The sequence below is a fragment of the Primulina tabacum genome, chromosome 9 (assembly GCF_025594145.1).
Source record: "Primulina tabacum isolate GXHZ01 chromosome 9, ASM2559414v2, whole genome shotgun sequence".
In the NCBI taxonomy this organism is placed as follows: Eukaryota; Viridiplantae; Streptophyta; class Magnoliopsida; order Lamiales; family Gesneriaceae; genus Primulina; species Primulina tabacum.
In genome coordinates this window covers 25302753-25319713 of record NC_134558.1, presented here as the reverse complement: position 1 = coordinate 25319713, position 16961 = coordinate 25302753, and the positions used below count along the sequence as shown (strand labels likewise).

At 34.4% G+C, this 16961-nt stretch overlaps 1 protein-coding gene across 3 annotated transcripts; it reads right to left on the bottom strand.

The window, feature by feature from the left end:
- Nucleotides 1-413: 413 nt before the first annotated feature.
- Nucleotides 414-2924, bottom strand: LOC142555028 (uncharacterized). Of its 3 annotated transcripts, XR_012822309.1 has the most exons (6): nucleotides 2467-2924; nucleotides 1940-2158; nucleotides 1349-1374; nucleotides 1031-1270; nucleotides 811-869; nucleotides 414-721 (listed from the first exon to the last, which is right to left on the bottom strand). XR_012822309.1 is itself a non-coding variant. In XM_075665667.1 (5 exons), exons 1-4 carry the CDS (start codon nucleotides 2845-2847, stop codon nucleotides 1048-1050), a joined length of 849 nt encoding a protein of 282 aa, XP_075521782.1. In that variant the 5' UTR covers nucleotides 2848-2924; the 3' UTR covers nucleotides 414-721; nucleotides 1031-1047. The 3 variants fall into 3 exon arrangements, 2 of the variants coding, with proteins under 2 accessions (XP_075521782.1, XP_075521781.1); XM_075665667.1 differs by lacking the exon at nucleotides 811-869; XM_075665666.1 differs by lacking the exons at nucleotides 414-721; nucleotides 811-869 and having other exon boundaries at nucleotides 935-1270.
- Between the last annotated feature and the right edge of the window lie 14037 nt (nucleotides 2925-16961).

Below are 16961 nucleotides of genomic sequence, written 5' to 3'. Positions count from 1 at the left end.
TTTGTTTGGATGTAATGATTAGAATTTCTGCATAGATTTCAAATGAATATGTTTGATTGTGGGATTGAAATTCAAGCAAAAATATACATTAGGACAACATAATAGATTTCAAATTTTTTATTCTACATTTGAGCGTATTTTCTAATTTTCTTCGGAATGTTTGCTTTATCTTTTATGTAAAAAATATAAAAAAGTGAGCTGAGCACCCTATGCATTCCGATTTTAAAATTTTGAACACCATAATTAAAATTTCAACTTTCTACCATAATTAAACTTATTTTTCTCATATATTCATCACTTTATAATCACTCATGCCCGAAGAGATTGGGGGGTCGGAGGACATTAGGTTCATGAGATGCGACCATTAAAGATAAAAGATGAAATAATAAATCGAAAAATAAAGATAACATAACTAGTTTTTAACTCTGGTTATTGTAAAACTTGAATCAAATGATAGACAATGCAGAGATGTTGAATCTCTGTAGTTCACACACTTCTAACTATATGTTTTAGTACAACTTCAAACATTTGGTCCGAAATTCCAGATTCTTGTTTCAAAACTGATACTAATTCATGTTTTGCATAAACATTCAGGATTCACATATCGATTACATGTAAGGTAAGTCCTATAAATGCTTTCCATACCCATATATCTCATTTTCGAACTCAGGAGCCCGTCTTCACAGGACCACCTCAACAACTTTGGGATATCAGAGTATGTCTATCCCCCAAAAGAAACAATGGTTAAGACTTGGACATGTAAAAAAACAAAAACAAAAACAAAAAATCGATGAAAAACAATATTTTTACACTTGAGTGTTGTGTCTTAATCTCGCGTTATCCAAATTTTGTTCCTCACAAATAAATCCCTGAAATTTGTTCGCATATGAAATTGAAAAAATATTCGGCATAAGCTATGGAACTCGGCATAAGCTATGGAACCCATGAGTTTACATTGTGTAAAGATCATTACCTCGTCAATAGAGTGTTGCTACATAATTACAAGATTAAAAATGAATAAATCGGTCACCTTGATCCATTTCTCAACTACTCCGTGTTATCAGAATTTTGATCCTCGTTGGAACTGGCTTTTCCAGAAGTGTCTGCATCACCCGACTGTGGATCCGATGAGCTTAAGGATTTATTTCCTCTGTCAACATCACCTTCCATAAAGGAGTTGAAAGCAAGTTGTCCCGAATAAAGGAATAATCCAAGAGCATTGGCGCCAAAGACAAAAGTAGCAAGGTAACACATTCCATTTATTATGGTCCTGCACGGAATTGACGAAGAAAGATAATAAGTCTACTATAACAGGGAAATGAGCTTGCTAGCGAGTCACAAGATTTACCTAATTGTTATGGTTATCTGGCGGACCTGAAAAATGGTTAAAAAATTCAGAACATTAGTGCATTGGATGATAACTTTTGCAGAGTCCTAATGAAGTTTGATAATAAAGTTCAAACCAAACAAATTGAACTCGAATTTGAAGTTAAATAGAGCCCAAAACATTACATTTTTGAGTTTCGAGCATTTTCAAGCTCAAATTCAGATATGAAAAAACAGCTACAATTCGACGGATTCAATACGTTTACACCCAACTATCATAATTGATTATAAAATAAGTAAACATCATGGATTTATCTTCATAACACATCCCACCGCCGATAACATGATGAAGTTATTAACTACAATCTGATACAAACCGGCTTAATTTTGCCCAAAACACAATTTAATTGGGATATTTCTTGTGTACATCACACATCAATCACATTGTTTGGAGCAATGGCCCTTAACTGAACCACATTATGCATCAAATAAATTTCAGAAAAACGTACTATTAGGCAATCACGCCACCTTGATGAGGAACAATTGCTAGACTTGGTCTATGCAAGAGTTCTTTCCTTTAATAAACACAACTAAAAAAAACAAACAAACAAACCGAGTAGTTATCTGAAAGTGTTTGGCGATTTAAAGAAGCTTCGATGGTTGTTGTAAACTTGAAGAGAATTGTGGCAATCACAGCAGCTGTTAATGCACCTAGAAACGCTTGAACAGGTGAAGGGGGAGACTTGTCTGTAGCTGGAAATAAAGACATTGATTTCAAGCTATCTACAGCCTCCTCTTTTAAAGATTTGTTCATCCCAGATGACCGAAATTTCTGAAATAAAATTAACCGTGATTGAAACACTATACTAGAACATCAAAACCAAAGGCTTAATGTGCAAATTCCACAAAATGGTCGCATTAAAAGTTGAGAACATATTTTCCAAGAAAATGACACAACTCCCAACAGAAACTCTTCAGTGCAAACGATTCCACAAATTCTAACACAGGAGGCTTGGCATCGAAGAAATGGGCACAAAAGCGTATAGAACCTGAAGGTGAATTTGATTCATTATCGCCCAAATTATAGCGACGTCGTAAGGAAAAGACGCGCACAAATAAAAGAACATCGAAATGAAGTACCATTTCTTTGGCACGCTGAGCGCGGCGGCGGAGGGAGCGGAAGAGAAAAACGGTGATGGCACCGGTGAGGAGGACACTGGTGGCTGTCTGGAGGAGGGTGGGGTCATCAGTGGTTGCAAAAATGGAAGGAACTGAGGGAGGTAACTCGACGGGACCCTCAACCGCCGGCGCCACAACGGGTGTGACCGCAGTTGTAGCGGCGGTGAGTTCTTCAGAGAGCTGGGCAAGCCATGTCTTGTGGGCAGAACATAGTGAATATTCATGATTTGGTTTGATGGGTCTGGAAGGAAACTGAGGAGGACGTGAAAACGGTAATGGAGGAGGTGAGAGGTGGAAGACGGCGGCGGAGAAGCGGAGGAGCTGCAGTTGAGGCTGACACATTTGGCAGTTTCACGGGTGATGGAGGATTATCTATTTAGCTATTCAACTGATAATAAAAATTTGATTTTACTTGATTGATTATGGGCACAATATCCCGAAAGGGTACCACCATCAGATGCAAGTGGTACAAGTACGAATATAACTTACTATTTTGCGGGCAAAATTGAAAATTCATTTCAACATATTAAATTTAGCATCACAAAAACTAATAACTATTTAATTAATTTATGAGAAAAGTTTAAATAAATCCTCAAACTTTAATTTCATTTTAAAATTTATTCTCTTATTCATAAAAAATTAGTTTAAATCTATACTATATTTAAGATTTTACAAAATCGTCTTTGAACCCTTTTTTTAGTAGATGACATTGTTATTATTGAAGTACCGTTTTCTCGCACCCAAGACATAGCGGAAGTTTTGATATTTTTGTTTCGACGTTCGAATTGCTCTTTGGACGTCCTATAAATTTAAACATTCGTAGGATATTTAAAATTGTTACTTTTGCGTATTCAACGTTGGCTCCAAACTACTACGGATTTTAAACACAGATAGTTCTTCTTATATATCTTTTCGAACAGGATCTCCTTCCTTTGATTGTCAAATTAAGTCCAAGATCGGATAATATGTTCCGTGTTTGGATCACACTAGTGATCTCAAACAATTTTTGCTTCGAGACTAGGACACCCGAACAGTTAGAAATCCGAAGTTGATGCGGCAGCGACGAGGCGACGAAAGTGCTCTTGGCCGAAAAATATTTTTCTTAAAAAATTGTGTTGGCCAAGACTTTGAGGGAGGATATGAGAGTTTTTGTGTATTGTGTTATTTTGTTATCAACATTTGATAATATATTTATTAAAATACACAAGTCACATGTTACTATAATTTCTAATCCTAATGTCCTTAAGACTCTTAATTTTTATTAATTAAATTCTCATGTAATTATATCATGTATTAATCAACTTTTAATAATGCATGATATATATTTAAATACACATCTTTATATCACCATATATATATATATATATATATTTAATTAGTAAATTTCAAATTAATTAAATAAATAATTTTAAATTCATTATAATTTCGATCTACGATCTGACAGTACAGATGTATCAAAGATATGAATCTTGTTCATACAATGAAAATTGAAAATTTTGAAGATTTAAAATTTCTACTGATCCGTTTTTTACAGCTGTTAGTTTTGTGAACTCTTTTACAAAGCAAGAAGTTCCACCTTCTTTACTCAATTAGCAGTTAAGTTAACTTCCATAACTTCTAATATATGGATTCAACTTATAAACTCATTTATAAGCATTTTGTTTGATCTCCATCAAACTACAATCGTCAAATTCAATTCTTTGAACTTGATTATCTCAACGGGAACACATATTTCGATACTTGCGTGACCCTCAATGATTCAGAGATACATCTAGTTGTAGGTTCACATATCCATGTCATTCAAAATTACATTTATTCTTATTCGATCTTACCAAAAATAGCTACATTCTTTTCATATATCCCTTGATCAAGAATGTCAGAACTCATTTCTGATTGCACATGTCGGATCATGGTAAGAGCGTCTAGTAGCATCGTCCTATGATCCCCTAGGTATCGCTGATAGTGTATGCAAGAATATTAAGTTATGGTTAGAGTATAGTATAGTCCATTCAACTCATATATCCAGATCGAATCAGCAATCATTGGTATATTGAGAGTTGCATATAAATTCGATAACGATGTGATGAATCTTTGAGTAATAATAGTGACATGATATGTGCAACTGAGGAAACACTTTTCCAAAATGCACATGTCTTACTTTGGCTAGCGATTTCTTGCATTATTAACCCATCAGATGACATTTAATATCTTCACTTATAGAGAAAATGTGAATCACTTACTACAATTTGTTCCTACATATTCCAAACTACATCCAATCTCGCTACTTGATGACCCTCAATGGAGTTAGTAAACGGATCAAAGTGCATGCAAGTATGTCGAGCCTCTACGTTGTCTCGAGTCAAAGGACTAATAAAGTACAACCATAACCACATACTATTCTTCTCGATAAGTGATAACAACTTGAATAGTTCGAAGGAGGGTTGTTCAGTGAATCATCAAATGATCATTCATCTGTATGAATGGACATCTCTATGCCCTTACCAATGAAACATGATGTTTACATAACAGATACTAGTTTCGAGCTCAAGCGACTTTTATCCTTATTTTAGGTGGTTGGTTCGACCATGAACCTGTCTAGAATATATGATACATTTCTTAATAAGTTTCATGATATTACATTGAGAGATAGACCTCATGGTATCTATTATATATTCAAGAACTTTATCTATACAACTTATATGGATATACAAATAAAGTAAATGTCATAATTGGATAAAATCCTAAAATATTATTAAAATAAATTTTTTTACATTATAGCCAATAAAGCTCAAGACATAAGTTGGATCACTAGGCACATACTCTAACAATTATATCCTCCCATAGGCATAGAGCTACGCAAGTTTTTCAACCTATATACCATGAATTAAAGGTATTTTTTTTAAAAAAATATCCCATTGTGATTCCGTATAATAAATAAAATCTTACCTCTTTGACCAGAATGTTGTTGGGTTGTATCCACCAATGTTTACAAACTGCTCCTTATAGCCTAAGCATATAGTAGCAATAGATGTTTCATGAAGTAGATCTCTTCAACATCACTTAGCACAACCATTTATCGTTTCCTACCTCAGGGTGTATATTAAATAAGTTAAATTTTGAAAATAATACATGAGATGACAATAACCTTGGTTATTTTATTCAAATATACAATATATTATAGAAGAGAAAGAAACTTGTTTAGTTACTTATAGTAGCATGAATTACAATACACATAAATTGAAAATATAACAAAATTTATTTTGAAAGAAAATGAAGAGTTTGGATGATGCCTTCATATGTATTTTTTCTTGATATATAAAGAGGTCTTCGTGGATTTGAAATCTGGAATTCAAACTTATGAATTGTTTTGCCAGTTGTCGCCGAGTATACACCATTTGTCGCCAACAACATCTTTTAGTTGGTGTATACTAGTTAGTGGTCTATCATATTGTAGTGGTTGTGTGGTCTATCTTCCACTAACGGAGTAGTTGGATCACATACCTTCTTCACCTTTGTCGGAGAATCTTTTTCTTTTGTATGGTCCCCTGGAAAACGTGACTTATGTGGACCTTCACCACCTGAATTTGTCTCTGCATTATGTTTTCAGTCAGATTTAGGCCGAAACTTTTCCCAAATTCTGGCTCTTTCAGGTTTAGGCATTCTGAGCATATTCTTTCTGGCCATCTTCCCACATTAGCATATTGTAGAATTTCCGACGAGTTTTTTTACTCATAGGAAACTTGCAGTTCCACAAAAGATTTTTTTTCAAATATTTTTTCTGCAAAGCTTGTAGTTTTTCATGTCATGGTATTTAACAGAAAATATCCATTTACAGAATTTTAATAACACTTAAATGAAAAGTTGACTTTGTCTATCTTTGTGAGAGACACCCATAATCCCCATGCTCGTCTAGTGGAAATGTCATCTTCATCAAGTAATGAAACAAAAGGTGTTTAATTCTCCGAAGGATCCTAGATGAACTTATGGATGTTCATGTCTGGTCTTCTCAACTTGATAAAATGAAAGGCTTCATGTGAGCCTTTCTCGGCTAGTTATCGTGTTGTGTTAAAATAATAAAGCTCTAGAATATCTCCTCTTGACAAATAATATTTATCTAGTCATTCTTCATAAACAGCTTCTTGGATCCATTTTAATAGTGCTGAGATTTCTGAGAAGCTGGGTGATGTGGTATAAACTGAGGTAAGAGCTTCAAATTCATACCATGCTTTTACCATTTTAGGATATGAATTTGGTTTCATCCACATCCTAAGATATTTTCTTGCTACATCAACTTGGATTATGGCTAGGTTGATGTCTATTCTTGTTTTTAATTCTCTTAGTTTTGTTGATGTACCTGAAATGGAGAAACTATAATATCGTTTGCACTAACATTTAATTAAAGTTTTAGGTCTAAAAGTTGATATCTCCCTCTTCAATCTCTGATGTGAAGGGTTGACTTGAAGACTTGATACAAGGATTCAGAGCTTCAATTTTTGCTTTGACCGACTCATAGTACCCACCCCCATGGGTCATGTAAAGCTGAAGACTGATCAGTCGACTGGAGGGCTAAAGCTAGTCAATTTCAAGGATCAAACTTCACCCAAAATGATATATGAATGAAAGCTTTACGATTAAAATGATTATTTGATATATGATTTATGATCAAAAGTTTTTAAATGATTTATTTATGCTTAAAGTTATTTTTAAATGATTTTACGATTTATGATTTAATTATGCTTAAATGATTTTAAATGGTTTATTTATGTTCAAAAGCTATTTTAAATAAAATTATGATTTTTAAATGATTGAGTTTGTATACGTATTATTTGTTATCCATGTTTAGAACGTGCTAAGTATTTAGACTCACTAGGTTTGTATGATGTAGGATTTGATGATTTTAGGGAAGGCGCTGACGATTAAGTGGATCGAGTGAAGCAGTACACACCCAAGAGCCGTTTATTACCGCACTAGCTAGATAGATAAATTATTTAAGGATTTATTATTAATGATTTTATTAGAGATATTTTATGCTTTGTTTTATTGTTAGTCGATCTTTTTAAAGGTCGATATAGGATTTTGGTTAGTTGATGATTTATGATTTATGATTTATTTTATGCACATGAGATTTCATATGTTAATTTATTATGGTTGCTAGAAATGTTAAGTTATTTTATTTAGTTAGTATTTTCGAGTTTATGATTTATGATTAGAAAAAAAAATCGAGGTAGTTTCAGTTGGTATCAGAGCCAAGGTTTTCCTCAAAGGGTTGTGTATTGTCACTTTGAGAAGCTCAATAAGCCACACATCAAACATGTGAGTTTTTACTGCTTTATTTTTTATATGCTAAAATTCTTTTAAATGCTTATATGATACATGATAAAAATGTTAGTTGCATGCTGCATGAAAAATGATTAAATGCATGTTGGTTACGTTGTTGAACGACGTGTACAAAGATGCCTCCCAGAAGGATTTTGCGTAGTACTGATGAGGTTAAACATGAGGAGGATATTCCACAGCCTCCACCTGTTCAGGATGCTAGTGCCCGTGTGCTAGCTGATATGGCTTGTTTATTAGAGCAACACGTAGGGAATGGAGCAAAGGTTAGACCAGAGGCTGCCTATGAGCGATTTAGGAGGATGGACCCCGAGGATTTTCATTGCACTACTGATCCATTCATTGTTGAGGGATGGATTAGATCTTTAGAGGTGATCTTCTGTTACATGGAGATGGAGGATGCCGACCGAGTTCGTTGCACCATCTATCTACTGCAAGGCGACGCTTCCTTATGGTGGGAGGGAGTGGAGCGGGGAGTGAATATGACGACGTTGACTTGGGAGGATTTCAAGAGAGTGCTCTATGATAAATACCTTACTGCTGATGTTTGTTCTAGGATTAAGAGGGAGTTTATGAGTCTCCGTCATGGGGATTGGTCTGTTGCCGAATTTGTGCAGAAGTTTGATAGGGACTGTCACTTTATGCCCTTGATGTGATGCTGCTGAAAAATTACGACATTTTTTAGATGGTTTGAGACCGACTATCCGTCATGATGTGATGCTTAGCGATCCCACTGATTATACTAATGCCGTTGCCAAAGATTTTAGAGCCGAGCAGTCACTTAAAGATATAGAGTGGGAGCTACAGCGAAAGAGGGACCGTGCTCAGCAAGCCAGTCAGAGTAATAAGAAGCCTTATGTGGGACCACCTAAGCAACCAGAACCACCAAAACCACAAGGACAACCACCAAGAGGGAACGTTCCGAAGGCTGATGAGAGACCGTTGTGCAAGGAGAGCAATCGTCCACATCTTGGCAAGTGCATGTGGGGCACTTACAAGTGCTTCAAATGCGAAGATTTGAGACACAAGGCTAAGGTTTTCCCAAAGTTCAAGGAACCAACTGCTGGAAGAGTTTATGTGATGCAAGCTGAGGAGGCGAAGGCAGAGCCGACATTACACTGATTTCTAGGTAACCTAGTTGTTTAACATTTTTTCGATACTTTTATTGCATGAAATGTTAAATTGGGTAAAGGGAATTGATTGAGTTAATGAATAACTTAGAGAATAATAGGGTGCATGAACCACTTGAGCTGGATTTAGGAGTCGACTTTGGAAAAATTTTTGGTTAGAAATGCAATTTTCAAGATTTTGAGGACCGAATTGAAGAGTAAGCTTTAAGTTAGAGGTTAAGTTTGAGGTGGATGAGGGAATCTAAGCTTTGCAATCATCAAGTCAAGGGAAATTTCGAGGATGAAATTCTATTTAAGGTGAGGAGAATTGTAACGTCCGAAAAACCAACATACGTAAACCGTATGCATGCAAAATTATTTTAATTATTTTATTTAATTGCTTTTAAATGCTTGCATGATATTTATTATATGATTAAATGTATGATTGCATAATTAAATGATAATATGACATGATTACATGAAATTAAGGATTTTATCCAAATATTCGATAATAGGCAGGGGAAAAGAGACCGGAGACGACTAAGACAAGAATGTGTACTTTCTTTAATTAATGGCAAGGCTTCCTAATATGATAAAAAATGATTTAATTTTTCTAAAAATGTTAGAGTTCGAATTATTTTACGAGTCGAGCTCGATTTTTCCCGGAAAACCGGTTTTGGGCAAACAAAGAGTTTTAAAAGATCAAAAATATTATTTTTGGAAAAATAATTTTATAAAATTTTATGTTTTAATTAAATAAGTGTTATTGGACCCAATTTAATTATGTAAAGAAGGCCAATTGCCCTTAAGCTTGCAAGCCCAAAACAAAAGCCCATTAGCATGTTGTTTAAATCTATAAATAAGTTACCTAGGCTTTCAAAACATCATATTTTAACCTAGTATCAGCCGAAATTCACCCTCACACACACCTTCAATTTTCGAAAATAAGGAGGAAAGAAAAGGCTTGTGTTCTTCGTCGTCTAGTCGTCCAACATCACACCCTCGCCAACGATCGTCTATTCGAGCGTTATAAACGCAAAGACACGTTTCTTAAACCCTTTTTAAACATCATACAAATCATAGTATGTGTGTGTTAATTGATTATGCATGAAAAATATTGGTGTTCGCTTATTTTACTGTAGGATACATATTTTAAAATTTTTAATGATTTTACGCTTGTTATGAAAAAAGTTTTTAATCCAACGAGTACACTGCCAAAGTAGGATGTTATATGATTTAATTATGGACAAAACATGAAAAAATAATAGAGAAAACAAGCTGGGACCGTGGGAAACAAGAGAGGTTTGGAACCATGGGTTTTTTATGGTTGTACAAGGGTCATGTGGCTCGATGACTTGCATGGGGGCTCACGGTAGGCTGGACGTGGGTCAGGGTCAGGGTCAGGGTAAGGGTTAAGAAGGGTCCTAGCATGGCTAGGACTCCTTGGTCGCAGCTTTGGAGGAGTCCCATGGAGCATAGACTCCTCGCGTGCACTGGTGGAGTTGACAGCAACCAAGGGGGCTTGCGGCTAGGGCAGGGAGGCTCACGGTCAGTTCTTTAGGTCTAAGAAAGGTGGTACAGGGTTGGGGCAGGGGTTGGAGTGGCTTGGGTCGCTGGTGGCTCGAGCAAAACGTGGATGAAGAAACTCGCGCACCTTTGAGAGCAAGCATGCGCGGCTGCTGTCTCCTGATTCAGGGGGTTTGCTGCAGGGTTCTAGGGTCTGGTCTGGACAAGGCTAGGCGTGTTCCATGGTCACTAAGGGTCGTGAGTGGTAAAGTGGTTAAGGGCTGGTAGAGTCCTAAGGCAACTTGGAGTCCTAATGCACCTTAAACTCACGCACGGACCAAAGGGATCAAGGGCAATAAGCTTTAACGCGGGTCAAGGGCTGGTTCAGGAGCTTGGCGCTGGTCAGTAGGGTTCTGAGATGGGTTGGCTCGGGTTTGGCTCGAGGTAGCTTGACCATGGTTCGAGTAAATAAGGAGTTGGCTCGGGTGGTTCAAGAAGGGTCAGATTTCGAATTTAAAAGACTAAAATTGGAACCATGGATCCACGGGTGTGATTCATGGCTCAGTGGAGTAGATTAGGTACTAAAAATTTTATGTTTAAAATTTGGTAAGAAAATAATGAGTTTTGGAATTTATTCGTGATTTAATCGCCTCATAAAACGCTAATTAAAGAATTTATTGAAACGCCTAGATTTAAGGTTAATAAAATTATGAAAAATTATATTTAAGATTAAATAATTATTTGGGATAAGCCCATGTCATTAAAAGTGAGAAAAAGATAAAATCGAGAATTTTTACGTCTAGGGGCAAAACAGTAATTTTACACTTAGGAAAATACGTAAAAGCTTAGCAGCGTCTCGAAAGATCATAATGCATGTTAAATGATATTTTATGATTTATGGTAAATCTGTGCAATTTATATTTTTAAAATGTTATTTTCGGAAAGCTGTGATAATTTATGATTTTTAAAGAAAATGAAAAATATTTTGAGGGATGTGAATTGACTGTGACAAATGATATATGATATGTGGGGGATCCATTTTTTTGAGGGAGCGTTGAACTTACAATTTTGTGGTGATGATGTGAGGGCCAAGGCCCCAGAGGGAACCCATATACGGGTCAAGGCCCCAGAGGGACCCCGTGTATGGAAAAAAGCCCAAGAGGACCCTGACGATCGTATTTACATGGTGGAGCCTAGTGCCCACCCCCATGAGGAATGTGGAGCTGAAGACTGATCAGTCGACCGGAGGATAAAAGCTAATCACTTTCAAAGATCAAACTTCACCCAAAATGATATATGATTGAATGCTTTGCGATTAAAATGATTTTATGAATATTATTTATGCTAAAAAGTTTTTAAATGATTTATTTATGCTTAAAGTTATTTTTAAATGATTTTACTATTGATGATTTAATTATGCTTAAATGATTTTAAATTGTTTATTTATGTTTAAAAGTTATTTTAAATAAAAGTATGATTTTTAAATGTATGAGTTTGTATATGTATTATTTGCTATCTATGTTTAGAACGTGCTGAGTCTTTAGACTCATTAGCTTTGTATGATGTAGGATTTGATGATTTTAGGGGAGGTGCTGACGATTGAGTGGATCGAGTGCAGCATTACACACCCGAGGACCATTTATTTTCGCACTAGCTAGATAGATAAATGATTTAAGGATTTATTTTTAATGATTTTATTAAAAATATTTTTATGCTTTGTTTTATTGTTAGTTGATCTTTTTAAAGGTCGATATAAGATTTTGGTAAGTTGATGATTTAGGATTTATTTTATGCACATGAGATTTCATATGTTAATTTATTATGATTGCTAGAAATGTTAAGTTATTTTATTTATTTAGTATTTTCGAGTTTATGATTTATGATTAGAAGCAAAAAAAAAAAAGTAGAGGTCGTTTCAGTAGCAATGTTTGTCTTTTTTTCGGATAGGACAAGTCCTTCTTTTTTACAAAGTTATAGAAAATCTATAAATGTTTATTATGTTTGTCTATATTTTTCGATGCTCTTAAAAACATCATCAATATAAACAAACATAAAATTAAAATATTATTTAAATATATTATCCATTTTCCTTTGAAGTATATGGGTTTATTAGCTAAACTCACCGATAATACTTCCCAAATATAATTACCTGACGGTGTAGAGAAAGTTGTGCATTTCTTGTTATCTTCCTTCATTCGAATCCTATAAAATTCATATTTACAATTAATTTAGATAACATTTTTACATTATTTATACAATTGATTAAATTATTTTTAGTAGGTATGAAATACCCATTAAACTCTAGAATTTTATTAATCTCTTGAAATTAATAACTAATCTGGGTTGATTTTTTTTTTAATTTCATCATGATATTTCGGCGTAAAATGTTCTTTGATAATAATTTGCATATCCTTTTAATCATTCATGCTCATCGGGATAGGCTTACATATGACGAACTCATATTCCTTATCTTTCTTAATTTTAATGTTGGTTTGGAGTTGGTTTCTGTCCCACCATGTCAAGGGGTCTTCATTGTAATTTTATTTGATAATTTTTTTCACATCTTCTACGGATACTTTTTTTTTTTTTTTTGAACACTACATCCTTCTGGTATAAAGCTATTTTGAGAAATTATATTTCTTCTGATTTGAGGTTTTGATATGCTCTTAATCGAAGTATTGTTTCTCCAAATCATCTAAAATCCTTCATTTTTGAGTTCATAAGTTTTCTTTCATCGCGACGATTTCCGAAAAACCGGATTGATAATTTTCTTTAAAATTTCTGTCTTAGTCTAGGGACAATGACTTCGTGACCACATAGTTTTGCTTTAATCTTCTAGTCTCATTTTCTTGTGTATAAGATCTAAAAATTTGCAATAAATTATTTCTTAGCAGGATGTCTGCTCTTGTATCATGAAAATAAATTGTTGATGTTTTCACCTTGTACCAAGGTGTTTGTCCAAGACCTTCAATTAATCTTTCTGTCAACTTAATCCTTTTACATAAAATTAAGATCATATTCTCGTCAAACAATCTGAGGTAATTTTTTTTGAGACACTTCTCTTTTTGTTGTATAGATTCCCCCTCCTCAATTAATATAAGAAGTAAAATATTCTGCTTTATATTGTTCATATAACATTCCTACTGAAATATATATTGAGAATGAGCTCGTGGTCATTGGATTTTCCAAATTCTATCATCTGCCATGAATTCCATTCAATTATCTAGACATTTCTAAGGTTTGTGTTCCTCAAGAAATTATAGCCCAAGAACCAATTGATTTGGTTATTTTCCAGGGCTTCCTTGATATGAATTTCCAATTCACTAATATTGGTCATTCTTTGGTAAGTTCATATCATAAGTTGTTCCAATTAATATATATATTACAAGAAAAATTGATTTCTTTGTCTTGTACTATCAAATACTATTTCAACTTCTCTTCATCCTTCTGGACATCTAAGCTTTCACATTGTCGAAAAAAAAATTTAGTACATGGGTTTCTTGGACATGAGTTTTTTCCCGCCAGTGAATTATTTTTCTATCTACTTGAAAATATAGTCTTCTTGATTCTAGTTTAAGACTTTGACTTATTTGTAGAATCGATTTGTCTTGAATCTGAATATTTGTTTCTTGTATTAAAGAAAACTCAATTCCTTCTAGATAAAACATCTTAGCAATTTTTCAAAATATTTATAGTATTTCAATAAAATCACTTCTAGTAAACAATTTCGAGTTATGTGTATTAGATAAAACATATGAATTTTGATAGGTAATAAAATATGATTAATTACCATCTTTCTTCAACCTATTTTCTTTGAATTTTTGATGTAATGTTAAAGCTCGGCTGAAATATCGATCTGCCAGGTTGTAGAAAATTTTTGGGTAAATTACTCCTACAATTTTTCTTGCGCAATCATTCTCTGATATTGTTCCAAGTATCGAATATTGAAGATTACTCATTCGTTTATCTTATTTAACAATGTTAATATGTGAATCTATTTCTTCTTTAAAAGTATCTTTTATCATAATCTAGTTTGCTTCGATATGAATCCAGGACATGGTTCGTGCAACTTATATCTTGGGTTTTTGCAATTTCTAAATTTATTCAGAAGGAAGTAATTGCATCTCCATCCTGTTTCCCTTAAGTTCGATAGGGATTGTCATTTCCCTTATGTAAACTTTATAGATTAGATGATACTTTCTGTTTCTTAGGCCAAGATTTCTTAATAACGTTTCTACATGTTCTGCAGAGAATCTTTGATATCTCTGTAGGCTATGATTTTCTATTATGATTTTTTGCATCATGTTATGGGATATTGTTGTCTGGTTAAAAAAACCAAACAAGTCTTCATGTGTTTCGTGTTGAAACACACCGTCTTCAGTCAGATTCTGATTATGTTCCATCAAATTCTGCATAACTCAAGATATCTTCTTCTTCGTATATACTCTAGTATGAAGGAATATCTTCAAACGGGTATACTTGAACCAGATCTTGGTAATAAACCACTTCATCAATATCCGGGGTTAGTTCGAAGTGTTTTATCCATTTTTCTGGATATTAGGTCGAAATATGACCTCTTGTTCCACATGTCCAGCAATTACAATCTTTAAAACTTTCACTAGCTTGGGTTTGAGCTCTTCTGAAAGTTTTCTTGGTTGGTGTATGCCCCGTGCTTCGAGATGAGTTCGATGCTTGGAATGACGTCCTAATTCTTGATCGTCCACTTCTTTGTCCAGATTCATAAGATCTGACTTTTTGTATAGACCATACTGTTTTTGTTTTCCAAGAATTATTTCCATTCATTTTGACATAAAGATGAGATCTAAAGCCACTCCATTTTTTCCTTTGTGGCTTACTTCCAATGAGTGTGGAAAATCATTTTTTTTTTTAAAAAGGAGTATGTTTATTAATACCCCTCAATCGTTTGTTATTATTTTGTAATGCTGTCATATGATATCATTCTGCCAATTTCTCTTTAAGCAAAGAGGCCCTTTGTGCCAAAGTATCTTGTTGGAACATTTCATGTTCGCAATCTTGATTTTGATGTTAACAAAAATTGTTATTTTGTTTCTAATTACCTAAGTGCGCAGAAACTGAAACTGATCAGGATTTGAACTGATCATTTATCGAGCCAAAACTGAAGTTATAGAAGAATTCAAACTGAAAGTAACAACTGATTAATCGAATTGAACAAGTTCAACTGATGAATCGTAAACAAGTTCAACTGATTGTCCACCTGATAGGTGGTTCAATAGAAGACCTTCAGAAACCCGGCCAGTTGATGAAGAGATCAACTGATGAAAAGCACAGCTGATCAATTCAACTGAAAGATTGAAATCAGTTCAACTGACGAGTCAACCGATTTCACCAGCCCAAATGAAGATCAGTTTAAATGACTAGTTCAGAGCATCAGTTCAAACCAATCAGTTGCAGGACTCGACAAGCTTATTCTATGAGATCCAGCTGTGTACAAAGGTACAAAAGAATTTGTACTATCAATAGTACAATAAAAGACGTTGCAGTAAAGCTTAAAGATAAAATGTTTCATAATGGTTGTGGGAAAATTCGAGACACAAATTTCAAATAACGCATTCAAGCTGCAACGATCACATGTAATGAGTCTTGATGTACCGTCACATTACTGCTAAAATACAGACCAAGACCATCAACAAACATATACATGAATAAGAGGTGGAAAAATAAGAGAGAACAGATAGGGCACGCTTATTGCATATCAGCTTACAAAGAAGAAACCATACCAGTCGAGGGAACACTCCAAGTTATATCAGCTTAGTGGAGAAGCTTATTTCCGTCAGTGTGTGAGAACACATTTCGAGTTGTTTTCAGAGATCAGTTCACACACACACACACACCACTCAAAATACCGTCTTGCACAAATACGTAAAACTTGTGTCTGTAGTATTTGACACACAAACGTTAAACTAGTGTTGGCTGGAAGGTGATGCCTTCAGTCTAGACTAGGAGTTCAGTTAGGCAGTGGGTAAGTCTTAAGCTGGGTGGGTTTGTACAAGGTGTTGTATAAATCAAAGTCTTCTAGTGGATCCTACCCGAGTTGGTAGAAGATATGACGTAGGAGCAGTTGAAGTCTCCGAACATCCATAAACATATCTTGTGTATTAACTGCTTAACTGTGTTTTAAACTAACTTGACCATTTTTGCTTATATCAGTTCAGTTCTGCCCATAGCTGAACTGATAGAAGCCAGAACTGATTCCCCGTATTTCAGTCGATCAGTTTACCCAAGTCATTAGATTTTAAAATCTTTCAGTTTTTCTTAATGAAAGATTATTTCAAGTATTTTCCGCTTGGTTTGAAACCAAAATCGATCTAATTCATCTGTGTATACATTCTTAGAACACGAGCTATTGCAGCTCATTGAAAATATTGTGTTTGAAGCACCCTCATAGGTGCCCGAACCGATCTATCATTTTTGGATTATCAGAAATATATTTCCTAATGAGCATTTCTCTCCATGGAATGGCATTTT

Excerpts from the sequence above, each read along its gene's own strand:
- LOC142555028 (XM_075665667.1), bottom strand. The coding sequence starts at position 2,847 with ATGTGTCAGCCTCAACTGCAGCTCCTCCGCTTCTCCGCCGCCGTCTTC. Across the intron at positions 2,159-2,466 it reads CTCAGCGTGCCAAAGAAATG|AAATTTCGGTCATCTGGGAT; the intron begins GTACTTCATTTC and ends ATTTTATTTCAG. Across the intron at positions 1,271-1,348 it reads CAGATAACCATAACAATTAG|GACCATAATAAATGGAATGT; the intron begins GTAAATCTTGTG and ends AATTCCGTGCAG.